This window comes from Aquarana catesbeiana, linkage group LG01 (assembly GCF_042186555.1).
Source record: "Aquarana catesbeiana isolate 2022-GZ linkage group LG01, ASM4218655v1, whole genome shotgun sequence".
Taxonomy (NCBI): Eukaryota; Metazoa; Chordata; class Amphibia; order Anura; family Ranidae; genus Aquarana; species Aquarana catesbeiana.
The window spans coordinates 40,265,827-40,279,495 of record NC_133324.1 but is presented as its reverse complement, the minus strand read 5'-3'; the positions used below and the strand labels follow the sequence as shown (position 1 = coordinate 40,279,495).

General features: G+C 41.2%; 1 protein-coding gene across 1 annotated transcript in view; it reads left to right on the top strand.

Moving 5' to 3' along the window:
* LOC141129958 (vomeronasal type-2 receptor 26-like) overlaps positions 1-13,669 on the top strand; it is a 239,840-nt gene that overhangs the window by 198,819 nt on the left and 27,352 nt on the right. The window contains exon 5 of the mRNA XM_073618127.1: positions 2,316-2,439. Coding sequence (XP_073474228.1) covers positions 2,316-2,439 — 124 coding nt within the window. The remainder of the gene's footprint in view (positions 1-2,315; positions 2,440-13,669) is intronic.

Sequence of the window (13,669 nt, the reverse complement as noted above, 5' to 3'; positions counted from 1 at the left end):
GGCAGAGAAATCAATCCCATACCTTGGAATTCAATTAACAGTATCTCATTCTGACTTATTTTCAGCCAATTACCCTCCTTTACTGAGACAGATTACAAACTTATTAAAACAATGGTCACAACTTCCCTTATCCTGGATAGAAAAGATTAATGCAATTAAAATGACTATCCTGCCTAAGTTACTATACCTGTTCAGAATTCTCCCTATTCCAATTCTTTCCTATTTTTTGAGACTAGTGCAAAAAAGAACAACATCATTTATATGGGGTTCTTCTAAACACATTACATTTTCCCAAAACTAAAGGAGGTCTGGGATATCTTAACTTTACTAACTATTACAAAGCAGCTCACTTGGCCAGTCTCTCCAAATATCATGCAAAACTGGAAATCCCATTATGGGTATTTATAGAGGCTTCAGAATGTGACCCTCTATCAATATCAAATTTGTTATGGCTTGAACCCAAAGACTGTTCCAAAATACATAATCCCATAACTAAACACTTTTTATCTCTCTGGGATAAACTAAAAATCAAGTTTCAATTACAATCTCCACACAATCCCCTCCTATCTTTTATCAGAAATCCGGCCTTCTATCCGGCATGGATCTACCCAAAATCATTTAAAGCTTGGACAACAACAGGTATTCAGACACTACATGATTTTGTTGCATCTAAATCATTCCTTTCATTTCCACTCTTAAAGAAAAATATGATCTACCAAACTCTGAGATATTTAGATATCTCCAAATTAAAAACTTCTTTACACCATTCCTAAATGTGGAAATACCATTGTCTCAATTATCCACTTTTGAATCAATCTGTAAAAAAGACCCATTTGCTAAAGGAATAATTTCATCAGTTTATAATCAACTATTTGGAGTCACAAATTTCGACAAACCTACTTACGTTCGGAAATGGGAGGGGGATCTGGGGGGAGAACTTAGAGGACATGGAATGGTCAAGTATATGGCTCACATCTAAATCATCTTCGTTTTGGCATTGGAAACAAACTATAAAGTTCTAACCCGATGGTACCTTGTACCTGCCAGAGTGGCTAAATATTCACCTAATACCTCAGCCCTTTGTTTTCGAGGCTGTCCAGACATAGACACACATTTACATATATGGTGGATGTGCCCATTAATCCAAATTTTTTGGAAGGAAATTTTTGTGATAGCATCTAAAATATTCAAAAGGGTAATACAACCAGACCCATTCATAGCCTTGCTTAACTTAAAACCGGAATGGTTAACATTTTCTCAATACAAACTTATGGTCCAACTACTAACGGCTGCAAAGCAAACAGTGGCCAAGGCATGGAGATCCCCTACATTGGTACTGGCAGAAACAATTCAAAGAATGAATAACACAACGTCTCATGCCAAGATGGCAGCTATCGATCATAACCAAATCCCAAAATTTGAAAAATGATGGCATCCTTGGATAAAACATAAATTTCTGTCAAATTTCAATGACTCGGTCCTTTTGCCATGGTAGCGGATTATGTGATTTATAGAAACATTCATTTTTATGCTTCATGGAGAAGCCAATGGATGATAAACTGACGAACGGATCGAGCTTGTGGACTATATCTTTGTCTTTCTATCCTTTTTCTTCCTTTTCTTTCCTTTCCCCCACCTTATGATCAAAGCTCTTTATCAGAATACATCTGATCCGTACACGTATTACTAACAGTTAATATTTATAGGTGGTATAGATTTCTCAAATACCTCCAAAAGAAATTGATGTATTACTTTCCACCTTTATTTTAGGTTTTGTGTACCTGATTTTTAATATTTGAAAATTTCAAGTTAAATATTTATATAAATTCTAATGTATAACAATGAGCTTACTTTATATATCCTTGTAAACGTACTTCATGCATCTTTATAATACTGTATGTTCAATAAACTTTTTTGACAGGGAAATAATAAGTGTTGTTCCTGACAGGATTTCCAGACTATATACACTGGAGTTGATTTACTAAAACTGAAGCACTCAGAATCTGGTGCAGCTGTGCATGGTAGCCAATCAGCTTTCAACTTCAGCTTGTTCAATTAAGCTTTGGCAATAAAACCTGGAAGCTGATTGGTTTCTAGGTCAGAGCTGCACCAGATTCTGCACTCTCCATGTTTAGTAAATCAACCCCACTATGTTGGCAGACCTACTGAAAAATAGATTTGGGGTTTGCATGCACTTTAAAGTGCAATGGAAACAATGGATAGGAGATACAGTAACATTTTGCAACAAACGAATATTGAATCTCCAATGTTATTTCACACAAGGAGACTTCATTTTTTTTCCACTTCTTCTTTAGAAGCTGGAGTCTCGGTGTGTGGACTCTTGTTTGCCCGGATACAGAAAAAAGCCAGGAGATTCAATCCACTCTTGCTGCTATGACTGTGTCCCATGTTCAGAAGGGCAAATATCCAATAAGACAGGTATACCTTAATTATATACAGTTTTATTTATTAATGGTTTTTAAGTTTACACTGACATTCATGGATGTGCAAAAGCAGAGTATATCATGGAAAGAGAATATAATATATATATACTGCGCTATCCTTTTAAAACAATGAAAGCAGCCAGCACAGTAGAGGATCAACTTATGCAAAATGTAACATACAGTGAAAAAAGTGCAGCGCTAAGAATATGAAAATCTCAAATGTCTAATGAGAATGGTAAATATGCTTAACCACTTGCCGACCGGGCCATAGCCAAAAGACGGCTACAGTGTGGTGGGCTTATTCTGGGTGCATGTTCATGGGATGTCATTCCAGAATGTTGCTCCTGCGCGCCCCCTGGGGCGCGCACCCGGGAACCTCCGTGACACAGATCACAGTAAATAGCTGCTGATCGTGGCCGTTTACCACGTGATCGTTTCGTCAAATGATGGAGCGATCACTTGTAAACAAACCGGCGTCACGTCATGGCGCCGATTCCTCCCTCCCCTCTCTGTACCGATGGGTACAGTGCAAGGGGAGAGGGGGAGAGATTGCAGCAGCGCTGTGGGCTGGATGTTTAGTGCCCACAGTGCTGCTCAGTGTCAATAATCTTCAATACTCTGCAACACTGTGTAATACTCTGCCAATACTCTGCAACACTGTGCAATACTCTGCAACACTGTGCAATACTCTGCCAATACTCTGCAACACTGCAATACTCTGCCAATACTCTGCAACACTGTTCAGTACTCTGACAATACTCTGCAACACTGTGCAATACTCTGCCAATACTCTGCAACACTGTGCAATACTCTTCAACACTGTGCAATACTCTGCAACATTGTGCAATACCATGCAACACTGTGCAATACTCTGCCAATACTCTGCAACACTGCAATACTCTGCCAATACTCTGTAAAACTCTGCCAATACTCGCCAATACTCTGCCAATACTTGCCAATACTCTGCAATAAATTTTAACAGAAACAAAGATTTTTTTTTTTTTTTTTAAATCGAATTTTCAGTCTTTTTTGATTTATAGTGTGAAAAATAAAAAAACCCAGCGGTGATTCAATACCACCAAAAGAAAGCTCTTTGTGTGAAAAAAAGGACAAAAATTTCATATGGGTACAGTGTTGCATGACTGAGTAATTGTCATTCAAAATGTGAGAGCATCGAAAGCTGAAAATTGGTCTGGTTAGGAAGGGGGTTTCAGTGCCCAGTGGTCAAGTGGTTAAACAATGACTGTGCAAAAATCATGTAAGAAAAAATAAAATCACATAAAAATATGTAAAAAGTGTTGAATGTTGTATGAGTAGAAATCACTAAATCATATAGGTTTTCTTGATGACATAAATGTAAATCACAATCTCATTAAAATAGTCCATAGAGAACTTGATAGTGGTGATCCAAAAAAGTGAATAAAATATATGATAAGGATGTGATTTTGGTGAGAGAATTGATAGAAGATCCACCACCTTATATTCTTAAAGGCTTACCAGAAAGATTGGACACAGATGGGTATACACCCACTGGGTCAATCTAGCTTGAATAGTAATGGGCCCAATAGACAGCTGCCACAGAAGACACAAACTCCAAGGGACCAGCAAAACTTCCGATAATATGTTAGAGGAGTATGCCCAAACACGTCAAATGTGTGTAAAAGAAGAAGGGAACAGGAGAGCACATAGCGTAATTCTGTAAAAACTCATATCTTGTTTATTAATAATGAAAGAATAACACTCACATTTCTGGTAGTTAAAAAGCGCTTATAGTAAAAACAATGGCGGTATCAGTGGCATCAATAGTCCGTTCTGACGCTTTTCATCCTATAGGGCATCATCGGGGTGAAAAAGCAGAGTATATCATGTTCTAGTAGTGCAGTGAATAACATGTTGGATGGTGTAATACTACTTGTAACTTATATGTTTTTGGACTATTGAGGGGAACCCTCGTGTACTCAGAGTTCAAACTAACTACAGACAGTTTACTGGGCTCTTATTGTGTTAGGATCCTAGCACTGAGATGTAGAACTTCAAAGTCCATATACTACATGAAAGATATCTTTTAAAGTTGAAATGTAGCCCCCCCACAAAGTTTGCCTCAGGGTTTGTTTTTAATTACTCTATAATTTATTTTCTTGCTGCAGTCCTCAGGCTGATCTGGAACTTTCACCTCTTCTTATTTAGCAAAAGTCGTGCGTGATTCCTTCACAGGGACAGAAATGTTCCCATAAAACAGCTTTGGACAGTGATTGGATGCGAGGCCAAAGGGAGAGTTGAGTTCAGAGTCCAAGATTAAACCTAGAATCGTGGCATGCGGGGATGGTTTGATGGTTGTGCCATTGATCTTGAAAGAGAAGTCAGGGGAAAAGGCACGTGGGGGAGAAAATATTATTATATTATATTATTTATATTATTAACAAGATAATCTACTTATTTACAGGTGTGGTGACAGCCCAAAGATACAGTATCTACCTAAATTAAAGAAAGGGGGGGAATATGTATGTAGTTAACATGTATGGGACCTATGCAAAGTCTCCACCTGTTGGTGGACAACAGGGTAGCACCAGGAAAATATATTTAGACTAGTGTTTCTCAACATTTTTCCAGATGCGGCACCTTTTAAAAATATGCAAAATCCAGAGGCACCCAGTCTAAAATATAAAAAATGTAAATGTTTCCTATCAATAGGAAACCTAAATCTTTGATGATGCACTCACCTACCTTGATTAATTAACTTCCCATCAAAAGCCTCTCTTCACATCAAAGATCCCCCAGCATGTCAGAGTCCCCCCCATACATCTGAGTCCTCCCTATCTGTCAAAGTCCCCATTATATGTCAGAGTCCTCTCATCATATCAGGTTATCCCCCATCACAAAGTCTTCTTATCACAGAGCCCCTTCAAATCACAGAGCTCCCCATCCCACAACCCCCCCATCATACAGTCCCCCATAACACAGTACTCCCAATCACATAGCCACCTATTCACATCAAAGCCCTCCAGCAGTGTGGTAGAAGGTGGAAAGTGGAGCAGGTCTGGAAGAACCACACTTCCATCCTCTCCTTGTCAAGGCTGGGCTCAGCCCTCCCTTCTCAGAGCTCAGGCTGCTCAGCTGTCGGTTAATTGCCAGCACTCATCATTCCACAGTAACTCACCTGATGATCATATCCTGCTCGTCAACTAGCTCTGCTGGCTACTTAAACTCCCTGGATCAGATCTCCTGTGTCTTCGCCTTGGTCAACATATCCAGATACTCACTGCTGTGGTTTCCTGTTAAAGACTTTTGCCTGGCTGACTTCCCTTCTGGTTACTGATTCTGTTTGCTGCTTCTGACTACGCTGATCTCTGGATTCTTGTTTTACTGGTTTGTTCTGACAACCCGCTCTGGTTTCTGAACCCTGGCTATGTTTTGACCTTTGACCACAATTATTCTGTTTGTACTATTTTAACATTTAAAGTGTGATTTTTACTGCACTTCTGTTTGAGTCTGATTCATGTTTCCTGACACTCCTGAATGATGGGGCAGCCTTGCATGCTGCCTGCTCTGGATTAGCATCATGAGTTGCCATTTTTGCAGGCAGGCTGGCTGCCAAAATCATACCAACTAATGGCACAATGCCTACTGCCCCAGAGCATTATTGGTTATTATGGTGCAATGAGCGCAGTTGGTTTACCCACAAGTTTCCAGAGCTGAAAAAACACCAGTATATGAATGTACAATTTACATTTACATGATCACAATGGTAACAAAGCTGTCATGAATGAATTCATTCATAACAGCTGTAATGCCTATGCTGTGATTGGCCCACAGCTATCATATGGTTCCTGGGCCAGGCAAAGCACCCTGTACCATGAAATTAGCTGTAGCCAATTGCAGCTAACTAGTAAATTAGCTCTAATCACTGGTTAACCCATTCTTGACAGATGAACAATTTGCTGTTATTATGATCTTTATTATAACAGCAAAGTGTAAAAAAATAAATAAATAAACCCTGATCAGACCCCAGAGTAGTATTGTATTACTATGGTAAAAATGAAAAACAAAATAAAAATCCAATAAAAAATAGTTTATTTTTTAATTTTTATAACATATTATCATTAGTCAGTGTCCCTGATGTCACCACCACATCAGGCATATGTTAATGCTGTACTAAACTTTCATCTTTTTTTCACGTTTTTTTTTTTTTTTAAATATTATCACCAGTATTTTTTTTTTTTTAAAGTTTAAACAATGGTGAAAAAAATGTATTCGATTTCTTCAGTTTTTTAAAAAATGTAACAAAATATTGCAACTTCAAAAAACTTGCCATGCCTCTTACTAAATGTCTCAAATGGTCTACTTTCCAAAAAGAGCTAATTTGGGGGGAATTTGTATTGTCCCGACATTTTATGGCCTCAAGAAATGAGGTAGGCAGTACATCAGAATTAATAAATTTTCAAATATATACTGTATATTGATATACATAAATTTATTAGATATCCTTAAAAAAAATAATTCATTCAAAATCCAGTCATTAGAAACCCTTCTAGAAATTCTGTATATAAAAATACAGATTTAAGGAATACTTCCTTGTTTAACCCATCCTCATCCATCAATTCCCATACTAATATCTTTAAGTAAATGGTCATCAATAATTTGAATTCAATGCATTCTAAACCACCCAAATACATACACCAGATTGATAGCAGTATGAAAAGTTTATTAAGGATAAAGGACTTGGAGATCAGATCAGCTGACAAGGGTGGGGGAGAAGTGATTTGCGATAAACAGGACCACATAAAAGAATCCTAAAATATTCTAAATGATACCAGCATGTATAAAGAATAATCCAATAGCCCCACCTATAAGTTTAACCCTTTCATGCCTAAGCCAATTTCTGACATTTGTTGCTTACATGTTAAAATCCATATTTTTTGCTAGAAAATTACTTAGAACCCCCAAATATTATATATATATATATATATATATATATATATATATATATATATATATATATATATATATTTTTTAGCAGAGGCCTGAGAGAATAAAATGGTGATTGTTGCAATATGTTATGTAACATGGTATTTGTACAGAGGTCATTTAAACACTTATTTGGGGGGAAAAAGACACTTTCATGAATAAAAAAAAAAAAAAACAGTAAAGTTAGCCCAATTTGTTTTTATAATGTGAAAGATGATCACTGAGTACTAAGATAACTAACATGTCATGTTTTGAAATTGCGCATACTCATGGAATGGCGACAAAGTACGGTACCTAAAAATCTCTAAAGCAACGCTTTAAAAAAATGTAAAGGTTACCAGTTTAGAGTTACAGAGGAGGTCTGGTGCTAGAAGTATTGCTCTCACTCTGACGATTGTGGTGATACCTCACATGTGTGATTTGAACACAGTTTACATTTTCGTGTATGACTTACGCATGCGTTTTCTTTGCTGCGCGAGTTCGCAGTGGCGGGGGTGCTTTACAATTTAAAAAGAAACTATTCTTATTTATTTATTTATTTTTTGTTTACATTGTCCCTTTAAAAAAAAAAATTGGATCACTTTTATTGCTGTCACAAGTAGGGATGAGCCCGCGGTTCGAGACGACCGTACGTTCGGCTCGAACATCGGGTGTTCATTTGCTCGCAAATGGACCGAACTTATGGGGCGTTCGTGGGGAATTAGAGTGCCGTGGAATGCCCCATAATGCACTGCGAGATTGCAATGCAATGTGTCAGAAACCACAAATCAGACTGAGATAGAAGTACAATTAATTCACACTTGTGTAATAATAATTAAAAAAAAGGTAAGCATAGTAAACATTCCCAGAGTTCAGGAACGACAATAGATAGTCAGACAAGCCAAAACATCAGGGAGCCAGAAAACAGCGTAGTAGAATGGCAATCAGGATCTGGAGCCAGAAGGAATGTCAGCCAAGCAAGTCTTTAACAGGAACACAGGAGAGCGTCTCTAGAGATGTGACCAAGGCAAAGGCAAAGATCATCTGGACTGGACAGCTTAAGTAGGCAGGACTTACAAGCAGGATATCATCAACAGGTGAGTCACTGTGGAGAGAAAGGAGCTGGCAATTAGCCAACAGCTGAGAAGCCAGCTTTGAGAAGGAAGGGCTGAGTCCATCCCTGACAGTACCCCCTCATCAATGACCCCTCCCCCTCGGAGGACCACCAGGCTTGAGTAGAAAATGTCTATAGAAATCACGGAGGAGGACAGGGGCATGTACGTCCGAGGATGAGACCCAAGAGCATTTCTCCAGACCGTACCCTTTCCAATGTACCAGGTACTGTATGTGCCCACAGAACCTGCGGGAGTCAACAATGGACTGTACTTAATATTCCCCATGGTTCTCAACCTGTACTGGGTGAGGATGAGGCACCGAGGTGGTAAATCGGTTGCAGGCCTAAGGTTTTAATAAGGAGACATGAAATACATTAGAGATACGCATATTAGAAGGAAGGTCTGATGCATAAGCCACTGGGTTAATTCTGTGAAGAATTAGCATGTCACAAAGCCTCCTTGACTTGTGCCCAAGTGGAACGAAGACCACAGAGATGCTTCTCTAAAGCAGGAATACTCTGCGGAATAAATCAGTAACAGTCAGGCAACATGCAAGGTTGGAAACCATAGTTTGCCATAAACGGGGACAATCGGAAAGCAGAATTCAAGGCACTATTGTGAGCAAACTCCACCCACGGTAAGAGGTCTGACCAGTTGGCATTATGGTCAGAAATATAGCAACGTAGGAATTGCTCCAAGGACTGATTGGCTCGTTCTTCGGCCCCATTAGACTGTGGGTGATACGCAGAGGAGAAAGCAAGCTGAATTCCCAACTGTGCACAAAAGGCTCGCAAGAAATGGGACACAAACTGACTACCCCTGTCCGAGACAATCACCTTGGGTAGCCCATGTAAGCAAAAATGGAAGCCAGTTCCTTAGAAGTGGGCATCTTCTTAAGTGGAATACAATGGTACATTTTCGAGAACCGGTCAGCCTCCATAAGGATAACTGTGTTGCCCTGGGAGTTGGGTAACTCCACAATGAAATCCATAGACAGGTGGGTACAGGGCCTTTCTCCATTAGGTATGGGTTATAGAAGGCCCACTGGAAGGTGTCGTGGAGTCTTACTCTGAGCACAAACGGAACATTCAGATATGAAGGCGGTTACATCAGCATGTAGACTAGGCCACCAGAATTGTTGGGAAATGGCCCAAAAGAGTTGATTCTTCCCAAGGTGGCCAGCAGCCTTGGGAGAATGGTAAGTCTGGAGCATGGCAGTACGGAGACTCTCGGGCACAAAGCAGCAGTCACAAGGTTTCTCAGGAGGAGCATGGACCTGAACAGCAAGAATTTTGTCACCCAAAGGAGAAGTGAGACTGGTGCGAACCGTAGCCAGAATACGATCAGGAGGAATCGCAGGAACCAGAACCGACTCCATCTTGGAAGTGGAGGAAAATTGTCGTGACAAAGCATCAGCCCTTGACATTCTTTGTAAGGGTATCCTGCCCTTTTGGGTGAAAGGCATTTAGTCTCAGACAAGAATGTGAGATTCTTATGGTCAGTAAGAATGAGAACCGGCACAGTGGTACCTTCGAGAAGATGTCTCCATTCTTTCAGGGCTAAAATGATCGCTAACAGCTCTCTGTCACCAATCACGTAATTGCACTCCACATGTGACAATTTCTTGGAAAAGTAGCCACAAGGATGCATAGCACTCTCAGAGGTAGGACATTGAGACAAAAGGGTGCCAACTCCAGTCTCAGAAGCATCAACCTCAAGGATAAAAGGTAACGTAGGATCAGGATGTGTCAACACAGGAGGAGAAACAAAGGCAGCCTTGAGACTCTCAAAGGCCTTAATGGACTCCGGAGACCAACTTTGTGGGTTACTGTCCTTTCTGGTCATATCAGTCAGGGGCTTGACCAGAGACGAGAAGTTACGAATAAACTTCCGATAATAGTTGGCAAAGCAAATAAATCACTGTAGAGGACATAAACCCATGGGTCGGGGTCACTGTAGGACTGCTGAAAGTTTCTCTGGGTCCAATCGAAAAACCAGCAGTGGAAATTACATAGCCCAGGAATTTAACCTGTTCACGATGGAATTTGCACTTCTCCAATTTACAATAGAAATTGTTCTCTCTTAGTTTCTGTAGAACACAACAGAAATCTGTGTGGTGGCTCTCCAGGGACTTATGAGGATGTCATCGAAATAAACCACCACACATAACTGCAACAAATCTCAGAGGACATCATTAATAAATTCCTAGAAAACTTCCAGGGCGTTACAAAGGCCAAAAGGCATTACAAAGTACTCATAATGGCCTGTTCTGGTATTAAACGCAGTTTTACACTCATCGCCCTCATTAATCCTCACAAGATTGTATGCCCCTCTCAAATCAAGCTTTGTGAAAACTGTTGCTCCCTTGAGGCGGTCAAATAACTCTGTAATCAATGGAATTGGATAGGCATTTTTAAACGTGAAACGATTGAGACCCCTATAATCAATACAAGGTCTCACCACTCCTCTTCTTCACAAAGAAGAAACCAGCAGGAGATGAGGATTTGCCGATGAAACCTCGAAAGTGTGTCTGCAACATACTCCTCCATGGCCCTATCCTCCAAGACCGACAAAGGGTAAACCCAGCCATGAGGGGGTATGGCACCAGGTTGAAGGTCAATTGCACAATCATACGACCAGTGTGGAGGCAAACTACCAGCTTGACCTTTGTCAAGGACATTGCTAAAATCGCGGTACTCCTCCAGCAGGGAGGAGAGTGAAGAGGTGCACAGGACCTTGGCTACCTTCTGGAAGTATGACTTATTGCATTGTGGCGACCAGGAGATAACCTCAGCATGGATCCAATCAAGAGAGGGGTTGTACCTCTGTAACCAAGGATAACCAATAACCAGCGGAAACTTAGGTGAGTAAATAACATGGAACAGGATTATCTCGTGGTGAAGAGCCCCTACGGCCATGGACAACGGAATAGTCTCATGAGTCACATGGGCGGGCTGTAGAGGTCTCCCGTCAAGAGCCTCAATGACAAGTGGAGTGTCATGCAGCTGCTGCAGAATCAAGTGCTTCAATACAAAGGCAGCATCAATGAACAGGCCTGCATCCCCAGAGTCGATTAGAGCCTGTATCTCTATGGACGACTCAGCCCAATAAAGGGTAACCAAAACCAGGGGCTTATCCTTCTGGATAACTGGGAATGAAACAACACCACCTAAGGTCTGTCCATGGCAGGACCTCAAGGTTCGGGCGTCCCTGGATGGGTAGGACAAGACTTCAAAAAGTGACCTGCCTGTCCACAATAAAGGCACAATCTCTCCCTCCTCCTAAGGGTTCTCTCATCCTCAGAGAGACGCGTGAAGCCTGAGTGCATGGGTTCATCTTCACAGACCGACTCTGGACCAGGAGGCATGGGAAGTGAGGGAGGCAAGGGTGGGACTGCAAAGTTCGGAGACAAATGTACAGGACGCTCCTTAAAAGGAAGTCTTGCTCTGAGTCTAGAGTCAATGAGGATGGCAAACGTGATCAACTTCTCCAGCTCAGTGGGTATATCTCATGCTGCTAACTCATCCTTGATGGTATCCAAGAGACCATGAGAAAAAGCAACCATGAGGGCCTTATTGTTCCAAGCAACCTCTGCTGCCCGAGTAGGGAATTCAATGGCGTAATGGGCAACAGTTCTTGTACTCTGTTTTATGGACATTAGGCACTTGGCAGCAGAAGCAGAGCGTGCGGGAACGTCAAATACCCTTTTAAAAAAAGCCACAAAGTCTGAGTAACTCAAGACAACAGGTTTTTGCGTCTCCCATAGAGGGTTTGCCCAGGCCAAGGCTCTCTCAGAAAGCAAAGATATCACAAAACCTACTTTGCTTCTGTCCGTGGGAAATGACTGGGGCAGCATCTCGAAGTATATTTCAACCTGGTTGAGAAACCCTCTGTATTGGACTGGATCACCCCAAAATCGCTGGGGAAATGGAGCGGAACCAGACATAATTCTTATAGAGGTAATACTTAAGGCGGGTGCCTGCACAGACTGGAGTAGCAGCAGGGACAGCCTGCAACACAGGTTGTACCAGAGCAGCCACAGTGGGAAATTCCAGGTGAGCCATGTGACTCATGCCTACTGTCAGAAACCATGAATCAGACTGAGACAGAGGTACAGTTAAATCACACTAATAAAAAAATAATAATAATAAAAAGGCAAATGTAGTCAAAACATAGCCAGAGTTCAGGAACCGGAACGGATAGTCAGACAAGCCAAAACATCAGGGAGCCAGAGAACAGCGTAGTAGAACAGAAAACAGGATCTGGAGCCAGAAGGAATGTCAGCCAAGCAAGTCTTTAACAGGAACACAGGAGAGAGTCTCTAGAGATGTGACCAAGACGAAGGCAGAGATCATCTGGGCTTGACGACTTAAAGAGGAAGTAAACCCTGGTGGGTTTTACTTCCTCTTTATTTCCCTGCAAAGGTAAAGCATAATGAGCTACTATGCATCACATAGTAGCCCATTATATGTCACTTACCTGACACAGAAGCCCGCGCTGTCGCCGTTGTCCCCTTGAGCAGGGAGATTCCAACTTCGCCCCTCTTCCTTCTGGGGCTGTGATCTCCGGCTCTGTGACTGGCAGGAGTCGCATGACGTCATTACCGTGCGCGGGAGCCACCAGTCACCGCATGACCCCTAATAGAAATGGCATGATGTGCCGTAGTCATCGACGATGTGCCGTAGTCATTGACGTAGTCATGACTACGCATGCGCCATAGTCATTGACGCTCATCTTTTTAGTAAATACGGTTTAGGAGATATTTCAAGCACCTACAGGTAAGCCTTAATATAGGCTTACTTGTAGGTAAAAGTGGTTGTACATGGTGTACAACCACTTTAAGTAGGCAGGCTGACGATCAGGATATCATCAACAGGTGAGTCATGGTGGAAAGAAAGGAGCTGGCAATTAGCGACAGCTTTACGGCCAGCTTTGAGAAGCAAGGGCTGAGCCCAGCCCTGACACATTAGTGTCTAATGATTTGCCAAAGCATGCACCTGACCTATACGCTTTGGCCAATCACAGCGCGCTCTGCTGCGAGAGCCATAATTGGCAAAATGCAGGGTGCCTTTGGCTAATCATGGCTCAGGGAGACTAAGTCCTCATTATATAATTATAAATATATATATATATATATATATATATATATATATATATATATATATA